The sequence below is a fragment of the Mus caroli genome, chromosome 5, assembly GCF_900094665.2.
Source record: "Mus caroli chromosome 5, CAROLI_EIJ_v1.1, whole genome shotgun sequence".
Classification (NCBI taxonomy): domain Eukaryota; kingdom Metazoa; phylum Chordata; class Mammalia; order Rodentia; family Muridae; genus Mus; species Mus caroli.
In genome coordinates this window covers 113,597,531-113,613,568 of record NC_034574.1, presented here as the reverse complement: position 1 = coordinate 113,613,568, position 16,038 = coordinate 113,597,531, and the positions used below count along the sequence as shown (strand labels likewise).

The 16,038-nt window shown below is 51.9% G+C and overlaps 1 protein-coding gene across 1 annotated transcript in view; it reads right to left on the bottom strand.

The window, feature by feature from the left end:
* Positions 1-9,810, bottom strand: part of Rasal1 (RAS protein activator like 1) — a 31,107-nt gene extending 21,297 nt beyond the window's left edge. Inside the window, exons 1-4 of the mRNA XM_029478116.1 lie at positions 9,497-9,810; positions 6,114-6,170; positions 4,212-4,325; positions 4,002-4,063 (exon numbers count right to left, since the gene is read on the bottom strand). Coding sequence (XP_029333976.1) covers positions 4,002-4,063; positions 4,212-4,325; positions 6,114-6,170; positions 9,497-9,561 — 298 coding nt within the window. The 5' untranslated portion in view covers positions 9,562-9,810. The remainder of the gene's footprint in view (positions 1-4,001; positions 4,064-4,211; positions 4,326-6,113; positions 6,171-9,496) is intronic.
* Positions 9,811-16,038: the final 6,228 nt, after the last annotated feature.

The following is a 16,038-nucleotide window of genomic DNA, read 5'->3' as shown; positions in this document are numbered from 1 at the left end:
CACAGAGACACACACAGAAACATATACTCACACATAGACACCTACACAGACATACACAATCACACACATACTCATACAGAGACACACACAACACACTCACACTCATGCATACTCACACACACATATATACACACACAGACACACACAGAGACACTCATGCAGACACAGACATACACAGACACACTCACACACACAGACATGCATATACACACTCACACACAGACACACACATTTATGCACACTCACACAGAGACACACATAGACATACACACTTATGCACACTCTTACAGAGACACACACATTCACACACTCATACAGAGACATGCAGACACACACATACACACACACACACCTCATCATTCTTTGAAACAATTATTGACTAATGACTCCCACTGTAGCTAGGGGAAGTCAGCTTCCAACCCAATCCCTCTTTGGCAAACATCTTTCCTTTCCCATTTGTTTCTTTTTTGTTTTATTTCCATACAGCTCAGGCCAGCCCAGAACTCCTGCACCTCCTACTTCAGAGTGCAGAGGTCACAGCCGTGGCCAACACATCTGGCATGATGCTTTAATCTCTGCTGCCCTTTCAGCTCTTTAAACATCTAGCTTCTTAAAGCACCTGTAGCTGTGGCTAGCGTGATCAGCGGATAGACTCTAGCATTACTTGGAAGAGAGACCTCCAGGCCCACCTGGGAGGGATTAGCTAGATCACGGTTAGCCCCTGAGGACGGCCGTGGGGGATTCTCTCGATTATGTAACTGTGGTGGGGAGACTCATGACAATATGGGAGGAACCATTCCCTAGGCTGGAATCCTGGACCCTCCAAGACAAAGGAATTGAGCTGAGCCCCAGCTGTCAGTCCAATCCTCTCTGTGTTCTGACTGTTATAGTTACGAAGTAGCAATGAAAATAATGATATGGTTACAGATCCCCACCACATGACAAACTGTATTAAAAGGTCGCAGTGTTAGGAATATTGGGAAGCGCTGCTCTAAGGTCTGGCTGGGTCCAGATCCCTTTACAGCTGCTGCAGACTCTCACTGTGACTGCTCCCTTGTGTTGGGTGGTCTCTGTGAATTCACTGTCTCTGTAAACCTCAGGGAGGGCATCCCCCCAGGGATGGGGGAATGGGTGGGTTCCTGGGTCAGTGTCTTCTCCCTTGACCCTGGCTCCCTTCTTGGATGCTTTTGTCAGGAAAAGCCATGCTCCCTGGCTGGTTTGCTGTTCAGCCCTTTCTGTTTAGCACCTGACTGGGGTAAAGATGAGGTCAAAACCAGGGATTTTCTTTCTCGGGATCATCCTGTCTCGGGAAAGGGGGACATTTCTGAGGAGTGTGAGCCCCCCTTCCATGTTGCTAGACAAAGAAGAGCCTCCTCTTCTCCCCACCACCCCCAAGCCCAGGAATCTACCATTTTCTGTCACAGACACATCACTGATCCTTTGTGTCTAGCCTTGTCCCGAAGCGACCGGATCCCTGCAAAGTTACCACCCCAGCTTCTGGCACTAGACCTCCGATCTCTTCCCTGTCTTGATCAAAAAAAAAAAAAAAAAAAAAAAAAATCAGTGGAAACCAGGTATGGTGACCCACACCTTTAATCCCAGGACTCAGGAGGCAGAGGTAAGCTTATGACTTCAAAGCCAGCCTGGTCTGTGAAGTGAAGGCCTGGCTGAGGCATTCACTCTTAACTGCTGAGCCACCTCCCCAACCCCCGTGGCTTTAATATAATAACCAGCAAACATGCAGATGGGGCAGCTCAGTGATAGAGCCATTGGTTTGTTTCCAGCACTAAAAATGATGGTGGTGGTGGTGATGGTGATGATGATGATGATGAAGAATAAATGAGGTATCACCTTCCAAAATGAGGAGCACCTTCCCAAATGAGGAGCACCTTCCCAAATGCTATGATGACAGGCATGCACCCCAAGCCCAGCTTAGGAAGCCACTCTTATCAGCATATGCCCTCCATGCTGGTGGCCCCAGCAGTAAAGTGTGTATGTAGTATCCCTCTGCCCCATCAAAATGAGGACAATGTCGCCCTGCAGCAGCACCCACAGGTGCCCTTTCCTGAGGCATCCTTATTTTCTTTGGCTCTTCAAAACTCATGGGGTCTGAGATATATTAAAAAAGAACACATACAACGCTGGGCACTGGTGGCACACGCCTTTTAGTCTTAACACTCAGTAGGCAGAGGCAGGCAGATCTCTGAGTTGGAGGCCAGCCTGGTCTACAGAGGGAGTTCCAGGACAGCCAGCTCTACACAGAGGAACTTTGTATCAAAAAAAAAAAAAAAAGCAACAGAAAAAGAATACATACAAGAATGTATGTTTGATGCAAAGAATAAACTTCAATAACTTTCAGGAATTTCTCTGACTGACAGGGACCTGAATGTGTGACGTTGTTAGGAAGTACCGGCTGCTCACTGCAATTGCTTAAGCTGGGAATGCATTGCCAACACCCCAGATGCTTCACGGGCGAGCCAGCCATGATGGGACATTGCAGTGGAATTCAGCAATTTCAGAACTCAGAAATCCTTCAAGCATGATTACGTAAAGACCTAACAAGTACACTGTAGCTGCTAGGCACAGAGGCGAACGCCTGTCATCTCAACATGGATGAGATGGCTGAGACCGGGACTGCATGCATTCCCCGCAGCCTGGGGTACCCTATCTCAAAAGTCCATGGTAATGGGGCTGGAGAGACTGCTCTCACCAGCTGCTCTTGCAGAAGCTCTGCGTTATGTTCCCAACACCCGTATTCACAGCCATCTGTAACTCCAGTTCCAGGGGATCCAACGCTCTCTTCTGGCCTCTACAGGCACTGCATGCATGGTGCTCACAGACAAGCCCGCAAAACACTCACACATAAAATAAAAATAAACGAAATTTTAAAAATACACCATGAGGTAAGAAAGGCAACTAGGGAAAACCAAGGGTACCACGTGAGCTGAGAAAATCTATTCTCACACCCACACACTCACCCAGGCACACCCACCCATGCACACACATACACACTCACACACACATGCACACACTCATATACACATATGCAGAGTGTAGTGTGACACCTCGTGGGCTGAGAAAATCCATGCTCACATGCGCTCACACAGACACACAGACACACACACATATGCAAAGTGTAACAGGATACCTCATACACACTCATGTACATACACACTCATGTACATACACACTCATATACACACAGACACACACAGAGACACATGGATTATAACAAGATACCATGTGGGCTGAGACAAACCTATACTCACACGCACTCACACGGGTACATGCACATGCGCAAGCGTGCGCACACACACACACCGAGTATAACATGGTAAGCTCAAATCCTGGACACAAACAACTTTGGTCCCAAGTAGTCCTGGTTGTCACGAAACCTTTGTGACTATGAGCAAGTCACTGAATCCTTTAGGCCATTGTCATAAAGGTCACTACCTCAAAGGAGGGGTCAGCATGCATTGACAGTGCATCAGGATGGGGTGCTGCTATTGGTTTTTAAAAATAGCATTCCAGGGCTGGGGTATGGCTTAGAGGCAAAGTGCTTGCTAGGCTCAGGGTTCACACCCAACATGCAAAGATAGTGTCTAGGAAAAAACATGAGGAGGCTAGCCTCAGCCAGGAACGATGCTCTACACTGGAATACCAGCAGGAGGGAAACTGAGGCAGGGGATCAGAACTTGAAGGCTATCCAGGGTTAGATAGAAAGATTCTGTTAAAAAAAAAAAAAAAAAAAAAAAAAAACCAAACCGAAGTTGTTGACTACACGGGATGGGGAGCAGAGTCCCAGATAGGAAGGGGTGTCACGTTTCTGCTGTGTGAACCCCAGGTCTATGAAGATGAGTTAGCTGCTCAATAGATGAACCGAATCACATATCAAAGGCATAATAAGGTCCCCCACCATCCCTGCCCCTACTCCCTCTGTCCTTGCAAGGCCCCTGTGAGTCAGCCCATTCTCCCTCTTCTGCGGGCCACGCCCTGCTCACCTCGAGGGTCAGCTGTGATCGCCTCTTTGCTCAATGAGATCTTCCCAATGATGTCATCATGTCTGCAGGATGGTGGTAGGAGAAGGTCAGGCCAGGACCCTCCCCATCCCCTGGAGCCATGGGCACAGATTGAGGGGTTAGAGGCAGCACACCTCCTCTTGGCATCTAGGCTTGGGACCCTCACGCACACCCCGCCCACCCATCACACACCCAACGGTGTCCTCATCCAGCACGTAGAAGGCCAGGTGGTGGAAGTCCAACGGAAGGTGAACGGTGTACTCCTCCCCCCAAAACGGGCTCAGGCTCCTCCAGATGGTTGCTGTCCTGCAAGAGGGGGGCTAGGCTAGGGTCTCATAGGGTGGGTGGTGTGAGGAATTCTCCACAAATACAGCTATGGACACACACAGGAGGACAGACATGGTCACACACACACTCCTAGAGTCTACACATGCCCCCATCCCAGGAATAGAGCAAACGTACTCAGACCCCTAAGCCTAGACAGAGAAGCACACCCAGTCCCAATACACACACCAGAGATGCAGAAAAATGCAGCTCGAAATGTGCATGTATGCATGCATGCTCTCTCTCTCTCTCTCTCTCTCTCTCTCTCTCTCTCTCTCTCTCTCTCTCTCTCTGATACACACACACACACACACACACACACTCAGAAACATCTAGAAACTATTTGTAAATATAGATACAGTGTCCTAGAGAGACACGAGTCCGGAACAAGTCACCAGTACCTAGTGGCCCACTCATTCATGCCCTTCCCTATCTGCTACCCTGACTGCAGACATCACCTGTAATTGGGGTGAGCTCAGTGATGCCTGGGTGGGGCTGGGGCTGGGGATGGGAATAGGAGAGGGCTTCTCACTCAAATCAGTTAGGCAAAAGAGAACTGGGCCAGGAAGACAGGCATCCCAGATGGTTGGAACACCATGTGTAAAGGCCCTGGGGCAGGCATGTGTGAGCAAAGCCAGGTCCACTGTAGAACCAACCATGGTCATGGAGAGTATGCAGGACTTCATAGTACCCAGAAAGTCAGGGGATGCTAGGGTCAAGTCAAAGCCAGACAGGCACACATAATATATGTTCAACAACTAGGTTTAGCATCCTCACAGGGCTCCCATCATGGCTGCTCCCGGGAACAAATATTCTACTTTGCCCAGTGACATCCCAGCCAAGCCCAAGTGTGCAAAACTCGCTTTCTTCTGTTGGTTTCTTGCAGCCTGGAGAAGGGAGAATGTCTGCCTGAAGGCATAAAGAAAGCCAGCCTGAGGCTTGGGGGTTAGTATCTTATAATAGGGCAAACACAGAAGGAGCCACGGGAGGGGTCAGCTTTCCCTGGGGGATCCCCACCCCCCAGCACCCAGCCCATCTGGACCAGAACTAGTGCCAGGAGCATCCTGGATCCTGCCGTCTCCATAGAAACCAAGGCTTTAGCCACCCGCCCACCCACCCCCTCAGGTTTGCGGGGGCTGAAAGCTGTCCCTTCACCTGCGGGGGCAGAAGCCCAGCTCAGCTGATGTCCCATCCAGACTGAGCGCCCACAGACATCCACGCACCCTCCTTCCCTTGCATTCACACCTGCTCGCCTGTGTGCTCACCGAGGCACACGCACACATCCCCCGAGATGGTGCCCACAGGAGTCCTGTGGGGCTGCACACCCACATGGGCGCTCACGCGTGGTCAGAAGCATTCACACCAGTTCTGTGCCACACCAAATGGGCAGGCTGGTATGCACACACACACACACACACACACACTAGAACATTAGTGCGAATTCAACACATTCAGGCACCCGCAGCACCCAGAGACCCGGCGCCAGCCAAGCATGAGATATCCCTCCCCCCAGAGACCTCTGGGGAGGCACAGCCTGGTGGTGACAGAGTCAGCCCCAGGGAGCCACAGTGACATCATGGGTCCCCAGACAGAGGATACTGGCCAGTTAGCATCGGCCCCAGTGGTGTGCATACCCAAGAGGTCAGGGCACAAGCAGTCCCCTTGAAGCCTGAAGAACACACCCCCTCAGGATTCGCTGCTCTCTGGGAAGCACGGGCCCTCCTTCCTAGGTCCCTTCCCCTCCCCACCCACGCCCTGCCGACTACATACCTGGCCACCACTTGATCATCCACTTTCACCAGACAATAGGGGTCACTGCTCCCAGACCTGCGGGATCAAGAAGGCTATTGGAAGCCCCAATCTCTACCTTAGGCAGAGTAAAGCTGAGGCTCAGAGAGGGGATGGGGACCTACCCTGGGTCACACAGCAAGATCTACAGAGTCAAGAACTTGGGGGAATATCAGCAGGTTATGTCATCACGGTCCAGGCCACTCACCCACTGCCCACAGGCAGTATAAGCCTGGTCCTTCTGGTTCTGGGACTGCTTTGTCACTATGGGATTCTAACCAGCCCAGAGGGGGCTGGAGGGGAGAGGTGTGGAGGAGAGATCACAAGTTACCTCGAGCTCCCCGCCACAGACAAGACCCTAATGTCAACTTCTGAGCTAAAGGCTGCGTACCTCAGCCTGACCTTCTCCTCACCCCCGTCCTCAGCAGGAAGGACCTGCAGGTAAACACTAGGGCCCAGGAACTCAAGACCGAACCCACAGAGATGGCCATAGGTCTGGAGTCTATCTCTCAGGGGCAGAGTGCTTGCCTAGTATGTTCAAACCCCGGGTCCCATCTCTGGTAAGAAAAACAGTACCAAAACAAATTCCAAAAAGCACGTGCTATTTTCTAGGCAAGGCCACCCCCCCCACCTCCCCTTTATAATAATAGTCAGCAGCAAACCCCAGGCTACCTCCCCTTCAAAATAGAAGTCACCAACAAACTCCAGGCTGCCTACCTGGGTCTCTATTACCTCAGTCTCAAAGGCTGGCTCTTGGCACCACTGTCTAAAATGAACCTCCAAGCTATTTGAGATGAGCCACACCCACAGTCCCAGCTCCTGGGAGGCTGAATCATGAGGTTTACCTGAGTCTAGGAGTTCAAGACCAGCTTGGACAACATTTTGAGAGCAAGTCTCATATCAAAAAATAAATACTGCATGCCCCCACCCTACCCCACCCCCAGAACCGAAATCATCTTGTATGCAGTTTATCTATGTGGTTTGTTGGTCTCTACCTTCCTACAATCCCTGGACTGTGACCTCCTGGGGTCCCAGCTGCACCTACTTCTCCATGGGTCTGGGGGTGGTCCTTCAGGGAAGGTTCAGGGTGAATGGATGTGGTACCCACAAGATTTCAGCCAAGATCTTCTAACCATATCCCCTCTGCTCCTCCAGCTTTGTTCTCTCTGCCACCCATACATTCAACCACAGGGATCAGGGGCGCTGGCTGCACCTTAGGTCTTAGCTAGCTGTCTGGGTCTTTCCCTGTCCCTCAGTTTCCCTTCGAAGCTTCTCTACCTCACCCTTCATCCTCCCCAGAGCAGACATGGCCTCAGCTGTCACGGAGGCTTGGAGAAACAGCCTCTCCCATGTAACCTAGCTGACCCCAGGTCCCTCGAGGGAGCAAGGTTCAACACATCTGCTCCAGGGCTGTGACGCACATGGTCTTATCAGGCCCCTATCAGGTAGGGGCCAGAGTGGCAGGCAGAGCGGGCCTCTCCCAGGCCCTGGTCTCTCCCAAACTCTTAGCCTCTCCCAGACTCCTGGCCTCTCCCATGGCCCCTGTCTGAGTTAAGCATGGGAAATGTAATCCTCAATCTTTACTTGCCTGCCTGGTACTGTTCATACATTAAAGTCATTGGTGTTTATATCCCAGCTGTGTGATCTTATGACCATGACTGCCTCTCTGGTCCTCAGAATCTTCACGTGGATAACAGAAACCAATTGGCCATATAAAGTGCTAAATACTATACCTGTCCAGGGTAAGTCCTCATTAATGACTGACAGAGTTGGCCACCCACTCAAACCTTGCCGGTCAGGCTGAGTCTCGGCCCTCTGTCTTAGAAGAGGGAATTAGAAGACATCACAACTAATGACTCACTCGAAGACAAGGGAGCCCCCAGCTTGCTCTGAGAAGATCCCTTTTAAAGAAGGGAGCTGACCACGAGAGAAACTGAGGCTTGGTGCTCAGCAGGCCACAGAGATACCTCTTCAGCCTTGCTCTGGGTCACAGTCAACCCCAGAGCTTACCTTGGCCAGAAAACTGGAGGGACAGGGGTGAGCCAAGATGCAAGAAAGCCCCTTCCCAAAGAAGCAGGGAGCCCTTGAGCCTGTGTCCTAGCCCAGTGGCTACATCTGTCACTAGCTCATAATACTCTCCCAAGACTGGTGTACCAGGTGGAGTTCAGTGAGGCAAAAACCCTGTATCTAGGCAGGTCCCTTCCATCAGCCACCAACTGCCAAATCTCCACTCCTGCCCCGCAGTTCTATAGTCTCCAATGCTCATCTTGAAGTGGGTGGCTCAAAGCTTTTACTTCAGGTGTGTATTTATTTGTGGTAGCTAACCAAGAAGGTGGGGTGCTAAAAGTACTCCAAACAGCTCCCCTCATGGCACAGCTACAGTTTGGAGGGTGCCAAGGAGGCTCCCCAAAAGCAAAGATGGATGCAGAATCTGCAGCTAGGGTAGTTGGGAGTTTTACCCAAGCAATGGTCTCTAGGTCCCACCGTGCCTGCTCATCTTTCTACAGCTGACCCCCAAGTCAGTGTCTTCCACTCTCCCAGATGGACACAGGATCTAACAGCAGCTCCTTCCAGAACTACACGACCCAGATGGGACACCAAAGGCCAGCAAGAGGCAGGTTTAAGGTCACCTAACACACCTCCGCCAAAGGATCCTGACACCTGGCTCAGGCTGACACCTCCAAAGCCCCTTCTGGCTTTGGACCAAGCAGGAGTGGGGAACCCGCTCCATCCACCCGCCCCCAGCCCCATTCTGCTGAGTCAGCACTTGTTGACTCCGCCCCGGAGAACCAGAGCCAAGGACAGGGGCCGAGGAACCCAGCGCCCCCAGACCTATCACATGTGCACCTGCAAGTGTCTCTTAGATCACTTGGAGATCTGAGACAGTCCACCCTAGGTTTGCAGGTACAAAACGGGGGTTCCGGGTTAGAGGACCACCTGGTGAAGCGCTGCAAACCTAAACACCACCCCTAAGGCATGAAAACTCTTGGGGTCAGTCTGGATCACTGTCCTCAGGGGCTCTACCCCTGGTGGTCTCTGAATAGCCTCTTCTGTCGCTCAGAGAAGCCCCACCTCCAACACCTGCTGGAGCTAAGGAAGGGATCGCTCAACCCCCTCCTAGGCTCTAAGAGTACCCAGTCCAGAGATCCTTTAACCCGTCCTGTAAGACCCACTTGGGGGACATCCTAGAACAAAGACACCCTCCTTCCCGGGGGTGGGGTGAAGGTGGAGGGAGCAAGGTGCGGCACCTGCTAAGCCTGGGCGCCCCCTCCCACAGAATAGGGAGGGCGGATCCCCAGCAGCGGGTCTGAAACAGGGCTCCCCACAACCCTTCTACGCACCCCAGTGGGCACCCGGGGACTCACACGTCCTTGGCGGGCAGTGCTCGTCCCTCCACCACGCGGATACTCAGCGAGCCGCTCTTGGCCATGGCGCACAGTCCCAAACTTTCCAGGCAAGGAGTCTGCCGAGGTTCTGAGGCTGGACCAGGAGGTGACCCTACATGTCATCAGCTGCGGGCCAAGCACGCTGTCCTCCGGTTCCCACGTGTCCGGGTCTGGGGTGCGAGTGGGCTGGATGCAGGGCTAGGAGGGAGACGTGCTGGGTCCCGGAAGGGGACATGCGTCCAGAGCTACAGGTAGCTGTGAGCTGCGATCTGGGCAGGCTGAGCCAGGCGTCTGCCGCCCGGGAGGTCCCTCCCGATCCCGCCCCCCGCAGCTGCCCCGCCCGCCCTGAGCCCCTACGCGAGCGCCCCCTGCTGGCACCCCAGACTACTGCACTCAGCTAGGGACCCCCAGGCGCTATGGGTCAAGGGGTGGGGGTGGAGGAGGCGCGAGCAGTCAAGCAGGGCGGCAGGCTGTTACTGAGCTTATTTTGGATCCTCCAAGAACACGGGTGTCTCCTGCCGGCCCTCAACCCAGCACCTCCACACCTCTCCCACCTCCGCCACCTGCCACCCCAACACCAGCCTCGGGGTCCCGGAACAGTACTCTCTCTGGGCGGCAGGCGGCGCACGCTCCCTGGGGGTCTGATGCGAGTGGAGGAAGGGACCTCGAACATCCCCTTGCATCGTCTCTTCGTCTCCAATTAAACCCGGAGTGTGCCAGCGGAGGCTCCCACGTCACCGGCTGCCACTGCGGGGGAGGAAGCCGCGGCCGCAGGGGGAGGGGAGGCGCGGAGATAACACCGCCCGGGCGGCACGATAAGAGCCATCTGCAATCCTCGAACACTTAACCGAGTGCCAGGCACGGCCTGAGCCTTTCACGGGGATTATCTCAGTTTCGAGCCCTCAGCAACTCTGTATGTCATGCGTGCCCTCTATCTATGGATTTAAAAACAAAACAAAACAAAACAAAATAAACACACACACACAAACTGGGGTTCTGAGAGGTGGGGGACACTTGCCAGAAGTCTCCTTTCTGGGTTTGAGTTCTGACTCTGCTGCCATTTGGTAGATGTAGTAATGCCTGGTCTTAGATGAGTCAGTCACTTAACCTCTCTGTGCCTCGGTTTAGTTTTCTCATCTGTTCAGGGAGCATGACACGACACGTGTCTCATTCACAGGGTTGAGAGAGAATTAAATGAGATACTCCCACACGGGCCTCAGAAGAGTGGTACACACCTAATCAAGCACAGAGCATACAGTATTTTTTGTTGTTGTTGTTGTTCTTCTTCTTCTTCTTCAAGGTGTGCCTTAAATGTCACGTCTCCTGGCAAGGCTTTTAGGAGGCCCTTCCACACCCCACGCAAAGCTCTTCTTCCTTTTTCCTCCGTTCCCAAGATGCTTTGTGCCTTTGCAAGTTTTAAATGGGATCATGTGAACAGAAGGCTTGTCCCAGGGTAGACGCTGGCAGAGCTACCTTCCTTCTCGAAGTCTGTGGTTTAACTAACTGGGGAGTATTCACAAAGGCTGGCAAGGGCAACTTAGGGCCGGGCACCCATGGGAGTGCAGAATGAGGTCACCTGCAACTGCCCAGACTGGCAGGACTGGGAGCACCTGCCTAGCCCTGGGAGCACCTGCCCAGCCCCTGGAGCTGGAGCCACCTAGTGGTCTGAATCCCCTCCCTCCTCCTCTTCCCAGCCAGCACCCATTCCAGATGGAAGTGAGCTGGTACCCTGGAATTCTATCCTGGTGGATTTCCGGGAAGACCACAGCAGGCCAACCCAGGGATGACCCAGGGTTGAGTCCAAAACTGCAGCAGCCCCCCCTCCTCCACCCCTGCGTCCCCCACCTCCACCCCCCACCCCCGCCTACCACCATCTGCAGCAGTAACTCTACGTTTTTCTGGGGAGGAAGAAGAGTGCGGACAGGCTTCCCTGTACACACACACACACACACCTAGGCAGACACCTTTGCCTGGGTACTTTGCCCCTAGGGTTATAGAGACCCCAGACAAGTCATCCAGGCCCCCGGGGCACCCTGATGGAGTGTCCGGATTCCATGACGTACTGGCCAAACACAGCCATCATTACTCCATATTCCAAAGTGAACAGGAAGCCCTACTTGTAATTTTCCCAACTCTAAACCCGCAGTGGGATCAGCTAGACCACCAAGGAGCCAGCTCTGTCACCTCCCTCCCACTTGACACCAGGTCCTCTGGCACAGGGGCCACAATCTCTACATTCTCTATATGACCCTCCCCGAGTACTTCCTGTTGTTCTAAGAAACTTTGAACTAAAACAGGCGGGAGGCTGGAATGGAATCCTGCTCAGACAACCCCGATCCAGGGCCCCAAAGGGAAAAGACAGCCAGGGAGGGTATGACTTGCTGGGAGCCAGCAGCCAAGACAGAAAGAAGAGACCCTGGCAGCCATCAGTTTCACACAAGACCCAATCATGTCCCCTTCACATGGCTAGTATGAGGCCAGCTGTTCCAGCTGTTCTAAGTACACAGTAGGTGCTTATGAACCCCCCTCCCAATCTTCTTAAGGGAAAAAACACAGTTCTTGCTAGCTCTCTGCCATGTCTAGCATCTATGGCTGCAGATATCATGTAGACACTTAGGTGAAGCCCGGGTGATGGTATACACCTGTAATGGCAGAACAGGAGGCTGAGCCAGAAAGATTGTGAAGTATGGGCTAGCCTGAGTTACAAAGGCTAAAAAAATAAATAAATTAGTGTCTGGGGCTGCTGCCCAGTTTGTAGCATGCTTGCTACCCAGTTGGTAGCATGGTGGCCCAGGGTGGCACACAGCTGTAAAACCAGCACTTGGAAGACAGCAGGAGGAGGATTAGAAGTTCAAGGTCATTTTTGGCTATTTGGTAAGTTCAAGGCCAGCCTGGGCTACACCTCTAAATAAATAAAGCCTTAGGTGGGGAAAGTTCTAGTTGAAGGTCTTCTTCAGGGAAGGGGTCTTCTTAATGAATCCCGGTACTGGATGCTCTCAGGCAGGTGAGTTACCCTCCTGATGCCTCTGTTTCTTCCTGTGTGAGTTGAAGCTGCTACCAGCACCCATGTCACTGAATGCATGAGGGTGTGGAGGAAATGTCAGAGGCTTCAGCATACCTGGTATACAGCAAGTGCCTACTAAGTGTCATGGCCATCATGAAAAATCCACAAGCCTTCAGTACACCTGGTATACAGCAAGTGCCCACTAAGTGTCATGCTCATCACGGAGAATCCCAGCTCACTCAGGAGCCTAGAAATCCCACCTTGGCTTAACTCCAAGGCTGGATCTTGAGGATGTAGCCAGGTAGAGTGCCAGCCCCAGCCCCCCCCCCCGCCCCCAGTTCCAGGGATGGAGGAAGTACCACCTTCTATCTAGCTGGAGGAAGTTCCCGTTCTGGACTGCGGATCTGGGGGAATCTGGATTTTGTTTTTTTGTTCTTTTAATCCAAGCAGAGAGATCCAAAGATCAGAGTTCTGCCCGCCCTTGTAGGCTCATTGCCCAGACCTGGCTGAAACCAGCACTTCACCCCCATGTGTGACATGCTCTGCCAGGGCCCAGAGAAGCTCACAGACTCTGAGCAGAACATCCCTGCCCTAACATCATTGAGTGAGCCTATCTCAAAAAGAAAGAAAGAAAGAAAGAAAGAAAGAAAGAAAGAAAGAAAGAAAGAAAGAAAGAAAGAAAGAAAGAAAGGAGAAAAAGAAAGGAGAGAGAGAGAGAACAATACAAGCAGACACCCTATGTATGTACATACTTTCTATTTTTATTTAAAGGAAGACCTATCACTCCAGAGGCAGAGGCAGGCGGATTTCTGAGTTCGAGGCCAGCCTGGTCTACAGAGTGAGTTCCCGGACAGCCAGGGCTATACAGAGAAACCCTGTCTCAAAAAAATCAATAAAATAAAATAAAATAAATGAAGACTATAAGTTTGAGGCCAGCCCGGGCTACATCTTGAGAATCTGTTTGTAAAGAAAAACAAAAACTTGGAAGTTAATTCATGCTTCCTTCAGTTCTGTTTGTTTGTTTGATTCTCTTTCTTTCTCTCTTTCTCTCTTTCTCTCTGTCTCTTTCTTTCTTTCCTTCATGTATGTGAGTACACTGTAGCTCTCTTCAGCCACCCCATAAGAGGGCATCGGATCCCATTACAGATGGCTGTGAGCCACCATGTGGCTGCTAGGAATTGAACTCAGAACTTCTGGAAGAACAGCCAGTGCTTGTAACCGCTGAGACATCTCCCCAGCCCCTTCCATCAGTTTTAAAAAGAACATTTCTGTCTTCCAACTCTTGCCACTTGGCACCCAGCATCTGGGAATCCCAGGCAGAGAGGTTCCAGGAGGACTATGGAGTCCTTCCTCCATTGCCTATCAGCCACATTTATGACCTCCGTTTCCTGATGGCTTGTTTTGTGGTGATTTACCCACCAGTCTTATCACCTAAATGTCAGGGACAATGTCTGACTCATGTCACCGCCTCCCACAACCTTGGCACTGAAACTCAAAACACACTTGATGGGTAAAAGCCACCAGGAGCCAGAGCCCAGTGTTCCTGTGACCCCGTTCTATTGATTCTTACTTCTCTGTCCCCAAGGTGCCTAGGATGGTCTCCTGACCCTCAGCAACTTATTCCTGCCCTGTAGACCTCCTTCTTCACTGAGCCCTGCCAGGAATCAGTTTCTCTCCTAGGGAAACAACTACCTGAAGCCATGGCTAAGGTAGGGCTGACAGGGCTCAGGCAGGGATGAGAGTGAGGTCTTTGTCTCTAGACACAAAGCCCAGTTTGTGATGGCTGGGCGCAATTCTGGGCAAGATGCCACGGGGGACAGACAACCACGGCAGAAAGTGTGTGCAGGAATAGGCATCAGTTCCCCAGGCCGCCTGCCCAGGAAACAGGTCTGTGATGGCCTCCCCCACCCACGCCTTGGAATGAAGAAGTAGGAAGGGAGTCATTGAACCGCGAGGTCGAGGGAGGTGGGGGGGACAGTGGATATTTCCAGAGCGTGTGGGTTTGTGGCCAAGGGCAAGGGCAGCTGGGAAAGTGTCCCTGCTGTCACTCAGCGCACAACTCAAACCAACTTGCCCCCCTCCCCCCACTCTACCCGGGGACAGAGACAGGCAGGAGGGCCCAGGTCATAGCATGGCAGAGGCGTCCAAACCAACCAGACACATCTTCCCAATCAACAGAGGGGAGCTCTGAGACCTGGGAAGAGAATGACTTGTGCAGCAAAATGGCACAGCCCTCCCCAGCTGGAGACAAGCTGGTGGCTTAAGAGCTGGTGCCTGGCCTTCAGCCAAGTGTCATCTCAGGCCTGAGGTGGCTCTCTGTACACGAGCAAACCAGAAGATGTGATAGAATGGCACCTGGAATGCCAGCACTCAGGAGGCAGAGGCAGGAGGATGGCAGCTACTTTGAGGCCAGTCAGGACCACAGAACAAGACCCTATCTCTAAAAAAGGAAACAAGAAAACCAATTCCAGATCCTCAAGAGAGTCCTTTAATCCTCTAGCTCCTCCTGATCCAGCTCTGACCCCTTCCTGTTTGAATCCCACACACCAACCCGAGCGTCTTCCTTTTCTTGCTGCCACAGGACTTTGGCATGTGCTGTGTTCTCTATCCAGACCACTCTTCTGCTAGTCTCAACTCTTAGGTCCTTCAAGTCTGTTTGCGTGTGACATTTTCAAGTGCCTCCCCCTTCCAGGAACCCTCATGGCAATGCAGTGACTTTTTCCCAGAATCCTTAGCTTTATTTGACCTTCTGTGGCACATGTCTGTGAGCCCCCGAGGACAGGTTTGGCTTGGCTCTGAGAGCTGATGTATCTTTGGCATCTATAACACTGTAGGACACATAGTAGGTACTCAATAAACATTTGCGAAAGTGTAGCCCACCAGGGAGATGGGTCAGTCAGAAAAGGGCTTTCCACATAAGCACCTGAGTTCTGAGCCCTAGCCCACATATAAAAAGCTAGGTATGGTGGCACATATTTGTAACCCTAGTGTTAGGAGGGTGGTAATGACAGGTGGATTCCTGGGTCTGGAAGACGTTGTGTCAATCAGTAAGATGGAGAAAGATCCAGAAAGATACCTAATGTCAACCTGTGGCCTCTGCATGCACATGTGACCCAGGAGGCATCACTACACATAGATCAAAATGATTTTTTTTATAAAAGATTTATTTTATGTATGTGAGTATACTGTCACTGTCTTTAGACACATTAGAAGAGGGCACCGGATCCCATTACAGATGGTTGTCCGCCACCATGTGGTTGCTGGGATTCGAACTCAGGACCTCTGGAAGAGCAGCTGGTGCTCTGAACTGCTGAGCCGTCTCTCCAGCCTAGGTAATTTAAACACTACCTGGGGATGTGTCTCAGTGGCTGCATGTTTGCTTCCATACACAAAAGGTTCTGGGTTGGAGAGTCAGCATATCTCCAAACAAAATGAATAAGGGAATAAAAAGAGGGAAAAGAACAGAATTGAACAAGAAATGATGATATAGCTGATTCTCCCTTACCCTGGACTTACT